A 10,412-nucleotide genomic window follows, 5' to 3' on the forward strand; every position below is an offset into this window, starting at 1 on the left:
GGACGGGTTGGGTTTCGGTTTCTTTCGTGTTTTCGCACTAGACGGGTCAATTTCGGATTCGTTTTCGGTTTTTTGTTTCGTTTTGGTCAGTTTTTTTCAATTTCATTTATGTTCGGTTTCAGGTTTTTAGTTTCGTTTTGATCTTTTTTCGGTTTCGATCAATTCAGTTCAGTTTTGGTTTTTGTTTCGTTTTCGTCAACTTTTCGGTTTATTTCTCGTTTTTTTATGAACGAAGACAACGGGGGAAACATTTTACCTTTTTTTTTTACTTTTTTCGTGTTTTATTTATACTTTAAGTTATGATTTTTTTATTGTTTTTTTTTTAAACTTTTTTAGGGGTTTTTGATCTCAAAAAAAAAATCATAACCCTTTTTTTTTATTATTATTATTAGAACCTCATTGAAAAAATTATTAACAAGAATTTGTGTGTGTTTAGGTGTAGTGGCGCTCAACATGGACAAGAGGATTTGTGTTGAATGAAGAAATGCATCTTTTTTTTTATATGTTAAGACTTGATCGTTAGATGGGATTTGATTAGGATAATTATTACTCGATGTACAAGTAGCTACCAGCAAACTCTACTAAGCATATGCATGGGTCGGTTCAGTTTTTGGCTAAAGTCGAACCAAGAACCAGTATGTACTGTTCCATTTTGGTTTATTCCGGTTTGGGTTTGCTACTTTGGTTCAGTTTCGGTTTTTTTGGTTTTCTCATTAAAGCTTGAAAATTTAGAACCGAAAAAAATGGCAAAATATATTGAATTTAGGCCCAAAGGTTTTTGTTAGTTAATAATTAATTGAATATTGTACGTTGGGCCTACGAGGCTACGATATTTTGGGTTAGGCCGAAAAGAATATAAATTTCACTTATACAAGCACGAGATATCCAGCATTGAGACCTAGAAACACAATTGTATCATATACAAAGTTTATTCGTTTAATGTTTCAACGTTGTTTGGGACTTGTCTTTTATACATCCATTTTCAGCTTTAAACATTTAAATTTGCTATAACTGTTTACAAAATAGCTTAGAACACTATAACCAAGCTTGAAACTGACATATTTCAGCTTCGAAACTTCATAATTGAGCTTAGAACGCCATAACCGAACCATTTTCAATTAGAACAAAATACATTGGACAATCAACCAAACTTAACTGAAAGTGATCCATAACCGAAGGTTAACTGGCAATTTGGTTATGATTATGGTTAAGAAATCTTCCATAGCTAAATTAGCTCGGTTACGGTTATGATAAACCCCATAATCGAATCGAACTGACTTTGCACACCCCTAACTTCTAACCTAAAAAACTATGGATGGATTTCAAACATATTAATTTTTTTTTTTTTACTTTTTCTTCTTCATTTGTTTTTTTCTTATGAAATTATACCGAGGATCAAAATCGTAATAAATATTCAATCCTTAAGACTTTGTAATTTCTAATACTTCTATTAGTTACGACTTATGAGAGAATTATAACTAAGCTATAAGAAATATGAAGTAAAATTTAATAATAAGATGCTAATATTGTACTAATTATATTGCATCTTATTTAAATTATGAGGGATTCTGATGACGACATAAATAAATGTCAAAGACTCAAAGCCGGCCACGTAAGACAAAATTTTTTATAAATTGAACTGTAAAATTCTTTAAATAGTCTTTTTTAAGATATAAAACGTGTGTTTTAGCCCTAAATCCTCTAATATTCTCATAATAGTTTATAAAAGTTGTGAGGCGACAGATTAGGAAAAGATCCTACTAGATTTCTAAACCAATAGTAAATATTTCCATTTTTCTGCACTTAAAACTACTTTCATAAAACATTAAAAAGTTATATAGGGTGAACAGTGTTTATTCAGATTAACTCATCAACAAAAGTTTTTCTATCTCCTCCAAGCTCACTACCATTAATAAGTAACTACTTTGTACAATATTGAGAACCCAATCATAACAATACAGAGAACCTGTCGAAAATGCTATAAGCTAAGTAAACTTAATTCTTCACTAACTTCCTTTAGTGAACCCTCAAAACCAATTCGTCCCCCAATTTCCTCTTTTGGTGGGTGAAAAGATAAGACCAATGACATGGTCACCATTTGATTCAAACTACAACATCATTAGTTGCACTTTGAATAAACTACAACTTAGTGATACTTGTCATAAAATATTCGTGTCACATGTAACACGACTACTCCGGTGGGGCGAGTAGGGCGGCGCGCGCACCTTAACATGATTTTAAGCATGAAACAACCAGGATAGAGTCGGATAAACAAGCTAAAGTAGTGGATATGCGACAGTAGATTCCGGTATCACATAAGCTAGCTAGCTGGCTAAATATAATACTTCACCATATGTCAACTCTTAAAACCAATTTGTCTCCTTAAGAAATTGGTTCTATAATTAGTGGGTGCTTCTTTAAGATAAGATCAATGACATGGACACCACTTGATTTCAACTACAACATGATCATTATACCATTATCTTTAAATATTATGATTTCTACATATATTCTTCATGATTCTCTCTTTATAATTAGTTTATTTGCTTGATTAATTAACTTAACTTAAAGGTCTACTAACCAACAAAATAAGGATATACATTTGAGAGAGAGAGAGAGAGATCATAAATGATGCATAATTAAACTATGACAAAATAAAACACAAGTAAAAACAATCATGCTCTCACTTGCAAAACATGTAAGTGGATTTAACGTCTCAAACAAAAACAATCATCAACAAATATAGTTACAAAATCTTAACCGAAAAAGACGAAAAAGACTAAGGGGGTGTTTGTTTGCCACTGAATGGAACCATTCATATGACATATCTAAATCGCATAGACATAAGAGCATTTGGCTCTTTTTAAATTGGCTTCTAAATGAAAAGTTGAACCTCTTGTGTTGAAGCCGAATGTAAAAAAGACCAGAATAACTCTAGACATAATATACCTAAGTGAGTTTTTAATAGGGGTGACAATTGTGACCCATTAGGTTGAATGAGTTGTATCAAAATGTATATGATGGGTCAGAATGGGTCAAACTAAAAAAAGAAAATGATTGAAACAGGTCAAAACGGGTTGACATTTTTCGGGTTTTTTTTATGGAACGATAGAAACGGAAGAAACTTTTTAGTATTTTTACTTTTTAAACTTTTGATTTATATTTCGAGTTATAATTTTTTAATTATTGTTTTTGAATTTTTTGGTGAGGGTTTTGAAATGGGTTTTGAAATTCTCATTTTACCATTTCCAAACCCTCCACCAAAAAATTCAAAAAAAATAATTAAAAAATTATAACTCAAAATATAAATCAAATTACAAAGTAAAAATACTAAAAAGTTTTTTCCGCTTTTCTCGTTCTATAAAAAAACCGAGAAATGTCAACCCGTTTTGACCCGTTTCAATCATTTTCTTTTTTTAGTTTGACCCATTCTGATCCATCATATACATTTTGATACAACTCATTCAACCAACAGGTCATAATTGCCACCTCTAGTTTTTATCTTAGTTTTATATATAGACGAGTATTTAACTGATTAGTGATTACACGAGAAACACAAGAAATTAAATATTTATGCTTGAATTTGAATGATGAGAATTAAATAATCAATATGCGTTTTGACAGCACAAAGTCTATGTTCAAATATACATAGGCCCCATGCAAGAGAAAATCAACACTACATACACTATAAATATACAATCCTAAATATTCCTTATATATACATGATACAAAATTTTAAATTTTACTACAATCTTCAACACATCATTAACAACCAAGCATACACATGAAGATCGTGGTACGAGACTCAACTACGGTGCTTCCACTCGACCAGACTCCAAACATAAACCTATGGAACTCGAACCTCGACCTCATGGTCCCGTGTGCCCACACACAAACGGTCTATATTTACCGTCCCAACGGTGCTACCAACTTCTTTGATACAAAACTCATAAAGGAAGCTTTGAGCAAAGCTTTGGTTGCATTTTACCCGTTGGCGGGTAGGTTGAAGGAAGGCGAGAATGGCAGGATTGAGATCGATTGTCAAGGACAAGGCGTGTTGTTCTTGGAGGCGGATTATGATGGTGTGATTGATGATTTTGGGGACTTTACGCCTACACCCGAGCTCCAGGAACTTATCCCCGCCGTTGATTACTCGCGAGGAATCGAATCGTATCCGTTGCTGGTCTTACAGGTGATTAAAAACATTTACATGCATGATTATGTATGGATCTCATATATATAAGTATATAACTTCAATTCAATGCCTAGTGCTAAGTGCTAAGTGCTAAGTTGCTAACCACTCTTTTTTAAGTTTTAGTTTCACCAATTCTATTATTAATATTATAAGTTTTAACTCATTTAATTTTTAAATAATTTTATTTTTCTCTAAGTTAAAACTTAGTAACTTACTGTAGCATAATGATAAATATTTAAATGTTTATTTCTTGACAATGCAATATATTGAGAACCGAATGTAAACCCTAGAAATTTAAGATAGGTATGTGGGCTCACACTAATAATACTTAATAATAATAATAATACATAGTTCAATACTTACGTTCATTAACTTAAAGTAAAAGCTAAATGTATACGCGTTTGTGTTTGATTTAATTTTTTTTCTAAACATTCTAATATAAAATTTATTAAATACGGTGCTGTATTCGAAATAAGCCATTTTTTAGTATACCGAGTGTTGATATCGTGCTAGTACCATGACGAACCGACCGATACTGATCTAACAACATCTATGCAGGTGTCAGTATTATGGATTATTGCTAGCGGTATCCATTTTTATGATTTTTGAATCGTTATCATTTTGAGCATATTTCGACTTTATTATTTGGGTTACGTGAAAGTTTTGTGTAACTTTATGGTTTTCATTTTCGATATGGTATTTTCAGTATTATTATTATTATTATTATAATTATTATTATTATTATTATTATTTGTTATTGGTTCGAAACGTGAACTCACAACTTTATGTTTTTGACTTTTATTTGATTAGATATAATACCATTGTAACTATTGTTTTATGTTTTATGCATATATCAACTTCCCTCTAGTCATAAATAATTTAAAATTCTTTTTATATACATATATTGAACTAACTTAATCAAAGTACTTTATCCTTTAGTGATATTCTAACTTTAACTAAATATTTAATTTCTATAATGTTAACAAAATATAACTTTGGAGTAGACATAATATGAAAGTTGAGATAGTGAATGGATTGATGATGATAGTGCTATAAATACAAACATGTTTTAATTTATATGCAAATTTGAGCAGGTCACATTCTTCAAATGTGGAGGAGTTTCTCTAGGAGTTGGAATGCACCATTTCGTGTGTGACGGGATCTCCGCACTTCATTTCATGAACGCCTGGGCCGATATGGCTCGTGGCCTTGACCACATCACGCCACCCTTCATAGATCGAACCCTCCTTCATGCTCGTGTCCCACCACAACCGGTATATGACCACATTGAATACCACCTCGGTTCGCCAATGAAACTGCCACCCGAAGCCCAACCACGCGAAATAGCATTCTCAATTTTTAAGGTAACACGAGACCAAATCAATGCGCTCAAAGCCAAATCGAGTGAGGATGGTGGTCCCATCAACTATAGTACCTTTGAGATGATCTCAGGACATGTTTGGAAGAGCATGTGTAAAGCTCGTTCCCTTACTGATGAGGAGGAAACGAAGCTCTACTTTCCTTCTGATGTGCGGGCCCATCTTGAGCCTGCACTACCACCAGGCTATTTTGGGAATGTTGTCTTCACAAATAATGCAACAACACTAGCGGGCGATATTCTATCAAAACCTAGTTGGCATGCCGCTAGTAAAATCCACGAGGCGGTAGTGAGGAGGACCAATGACTACATAAAGTCAGCAATCGACTACTTGGAACTTCAGCCTAATATAACGTCTTTGGTTGGTGACACTGTGGAAACCTTTAAAAGCGCGAATCTTTTTTTAACTACATGGGCTTGGTTTCCGATCCATGATGTGGACTTTGGATGGGGTCGACCGATATTCATGGGGCCCGTTATGATTAGTGTTGAAGGAGTATGCACTAGACGTGCACAAAAAAACCGGTTCCGGAACCTAACTGGTGGAACCGAACCGGAACCGGTTCCAGTTCCAACCCGGTTGGTACAATACCCGGTTTGGGTATTTTTGTACCCGAAAATCGTACCCGGTTCTCCTATTTGTATGTCAGTATCAGTTCCAACCCGGTTCTTAATTGGAACCGGTTCGGTTCGTACCTGGAAAAACCGGTTCCGACGGGTTTTTTTTGAAGGGTCAAACAAAAGTCAAACTAGCCGTTGGAACCGGTTCCAACGGTAATATAGCCGTTGGAACCGGTTTTTTAGACACCAATTAGCCGTTGGAACCGGTTCCAACGGTAATATAGCCGTTGGAACCGGTTTTTGAGACAATAGATCCGTTGGAACCGGTTCCAACGGTAATATAGCCGTTGGAACCGGTTTTTGATGCCCAAACCTATATATAACTTGTTTCCGCCACTTGTTTTACCACCAAACTCAAAAACAAACTAAAAAACTACTCCTTTAGCAAACTCGTTCCTTTACCCGACCATCCAACTAAATATTATTATGGCACACATCAAAAAAACTAACAAGAAGGCTAAGAAGAGTGCTTTTGTTGCCATTTGTTGTCGGTTTAAAGTTAATTGTGGTTTGGAGTGTGTTTTATAGTTTTGGAATTGGTTTAACAAGTACACAAGAAAATAACCTATTTGTAGTTAAAAAACCGGTTCCAACGGTCAAAAACGGCTATATAGCCGTTGGAACCGGTTCCTAACGACTACAATATTTAAATTTCAAAAAAAACCGGTGGAACCGGTTTTTACGTAAAAACCGGTTCCGGTTCATACCCTACTCGGTTCTTAAAAGTTAGCATATCTGGGCATCGGTTCGGGTCGGGAACCGAACCGGTTCTTTATTGGAACCGGTTCCATTTTACAACCCGGTGTGAAAAAACCGGTTTCGAACCGGTTCGGGTTTTCCAGTTGAACCCGATTTGTGCACGTCTAGTATGCACCTTGTTACCGAGCCCGATCAAAGACGGGAGCTTGTCAATAGTCATTTCGTTACAAACTAAGCATATGAAGTTTTTTAAGAAGTTCTTGTATGATATATAAAAAAAAGTTAGGGCTTTTGAGTGTAATACTTGAATTTCTAAACATTAACATAATAAATCTAGTTATATTAATGGGGCCTGTTATGAATAGGCTGAGGGTATTGGGGGGTGAGCGGGGGCGCGACCGCCTACGTGTCTCGCGAACACCGCTACACCCCTCTGGTGATTGGTGGCACGGTTGGCCGCCGTGGCTGGGACCACGAGGCTACTAGCCGTTGGTGATGTTTTGGTTTTCAAAAAAATAGCCGTTGGGCTATTTTAAATTCTTTTTTTTTACAAACTCATTATAAATAACTACCCTATTTTATAACAATAACACACCATTCTCACTACATTTCTCTCTAATAATTTAAGAATCTATCAAGTTACAAACCATGTCGGGTTGGGGTAATATTAACATCAACGACACTCAATTTATATGTATTTTTTTATTTTCCTTTTTATTTTTCTTTTTATTTTCCTTTTTATTTCCTTTTTATTTATCTTTTAATTAAGTATTTTAATTTATATTTGTGTATATAACAAAAAAAATAATAAATAAATAAAATCAATCAAGCCCCTGATCACCTGGACCACTACACCCTCTGAGGTTTGGTTGAGGGGCTTGATCATGTGCCACATCAACGCCTACGTGGCGCAAATATATTGAATCACTTGGGGCTCAACCAAGCCCCGGTGCCCAACTACCCTCAGCCTTAGTATTGAAGTTCTTGTATGATATATAAATGAATTGTTTATTACTATCTTTTTTTGTTTTTACGACCAACAAATAGAGAATTGCCTAGATATTTCGTACAGGGTAAGTCAATGGCAAAAAGCACCGCCAATTAGCTTAACCCAGTCGTATGGAGGCCTTAAGTGCTTCCAAGTTATCTCTAATTTATGAGAAAACCCACCCGTCCAATGGCCTAATGGTAGTAAAACTCAGACATCCTCGTATCAAACTAGAGTTTTATCTTTAGTTAGTGGATAACTGGATTTTAATATATGCGACAATATTTTAAATCCACCACCCTTTATTTTTCTATTATTTACCCATTTATAATTAACCCATTTATAATTAGCACTTAATTATATTTTTATTTTATGTGATAATGATTTAGTCAAAAATGCTCATACGGTACTTAATAAAAAAAATTAATTTAAACTAACATACATGATACAGCTAATTTGTATGAATAATGGGATTTAACAAACTTATTACACCAAACCATTCAACGACTTCTAAAGTCCGGAAACATAGAAACCACCACGAAAGCGTTGCCACCACGTTCAAGAATGCTTTAGAGCTTCACGAGTTTGAATTCTTCGCAATTGGTATGCACGTTGTAGAGTGGTTTAGTTAGGGAAAATAAACCAGCGACCCAGCTGATTCTGATTTGATTAGTGTGCAGTAGTACTGGTTAAAAACACGTTCATAACTCATCTAAATACACACATAGATATGCCATTATGCATGTGGGCTAGTGTCAGGTTGCGTGGGTGCTAGCGTTCATCACACCTACCGTTGCCTACTTCGAAGCCCGTTCACAAATGATCTAGTTTTCTAGTTATGTTCATATAACGCAACCTCATACTACATATTAAATCATGACCATCGACCAAACCAGACCGACGGACTGAATACCAGCCCTAGCCCAAAATTCTACTTAAAAACTTGATACATATAGACATGATACAAGAAGCCCTACCAAGATTCTATAAAGAAATGCATACAAGTATTTACATGTATCTTGTTCTCCAACCACAAACATACGCGGGTTTTAAAGGACTCGATGAATTTGCCCGACCCAAAATATTAAAAAGAATAATAATAATAATGATAAAATCTACTCCACCTTTACTTGGTTTCCTTCAAGTTGTGGCTTATTCGGTTCAGCTGGAAAGTATTTAACCCCCACCATGTCTCCAACTGTACTTATAACCTGGCAAGTAAACATTGTTACATTACATGATGAAATTATTTAAATGCAGTATATTAATACTATATTATTATCTAACAGTTCGGTTTTTAACCTCTAACGCTTTGACCATGTCTTCGTGTGTATGAGCAGCAGAAATGCATATACGCGTTCTAGATAACAGTAAAGGGCTAGCAGGAAAACCAACCATAACAACCGCCACCTGTTGTCACAGAATTAAAAAATTTATATATATATAGGGGATGGTTCATGCGAGAAGTAAAGTTACAGCGAGAAGTGCGAGAACTTAATCTAGACCACTCATTTAATTTTTAATCTTGAATCATTAAAATATATAAAAAGGTTATTAAAGTAATATAAATATGTTCTCTCTCCAATTAATATATATAATTAAACCAATACAAGTTACATTTCTAACTAATATAATTAATATAATCACAATAAATCCATAAAACAATAAATTAATCTTTATAATTTTTTAGCTTATATCTTGAATTCATCCTACACAACTATAATTTTTTCCTACACATCTACAATTTTTTTCCTACATGTCTTTAATTTTTTCATACACATCTAAATATGTTTCCTACACATTTTCAATTTCTCCGTACGCATGTTTTTCGTCCTACACATCTTCAAATGTTTCCTACGCATATTTAATTTCTTCCTACACGTCTTTAATTTTCTCATACATATCTTACTTTTTATCCTACACATCTTTAATTTTCTTATACATAACATATTTTTTTCCTACACATCTACAATATCGCCAAACACGTTTTTCTTTCGTCATACACATCTTCAATTTTTCCTACGCGTATTTATTTTATTCCCATGCATATTCAAACTTTTCCTACACATTTTTAATTTTATCATACACGTCTTCATTTTTTTCCCTACACATTTCTAATTTTCCCATACGCAACTTAAATTTTTTCCTACACATCTTTATTTTTCTCATACATATCTTATTTCTTTTCCTACACATTTCCAGTTTATTCGTACACATTTTTTTCTGTCTCACACATCTTCAGAGTATTAATTTTTTTTTCAAAATAGCAATCAATGATGAAGTTACTATTTTGCTTAAATGTTATAAATTAAAAACTTTTTATTGGTGAAAAAAGAGCAAAATCAAATCTTACACTAATATATAATAAAATAAATAAATTGTAACTTACAAATTATAAATTCTTGAGCTTTTATTTAGGGATAGATGAGACTAATTAAATGATGATTTGTTTTATTCTACCTAAACTACCCTATTATTATTAATTTCAAAGTCTTTCAAGTTTTATTAATTATAATAAATGCAATAAATTT

At 33.7% G+C, this 10,412-nt stretch overlaps 1 protein-coding gene across 1 annotated transcript; it reads left to right on the top strand.

Annotated features, from left to right (window-relative positions):
• Positions 1 to 3,756: 3,756 nt before the first annotated feature.
• LOC143575284 (shikimate O-hydroxycinnamoyltransferase-like) lies at positions 3,757 to 7,279 on the top strand. Its single transcript, XM_077059695.1, has 3 exons — positions 3,757 to 4,192; positions 5,290 to 6,135; positions 7,259 to 7,279. The coding sequence occupies exons 1-3, from the start codon at positions 3,785 to 3,787 to the stop codon at positions 7,277 to 7,279; spliced, it is 1,275 nt and encodes a 424-aa protein (XP_076915810.1). The 5' UTR covers positions 3,757 to 3,784.
• Positions 7,280 to 10,412: the final 3,133 nt, after the last annotated feature.

This window comes from Bidens hawaiensis, unplaced genomic scaffold (genome assembly GCF_021521415.1).
Source record: "Bidens hawaiensis isolate Kalapana, Puna unplaced genomic scaffold, B.hawaiensis_p1.1 tig00027332_1, whole genome shotgun sequence".
In the NCBI taxonomy this organism is placed as follows: domain Eukaryota; kingdom Viridiplantae; phylum Streptophyta; class Magnoliopsida; order Asterales; family Asteraceae; genus Bidens; species Bidens hawaiensis.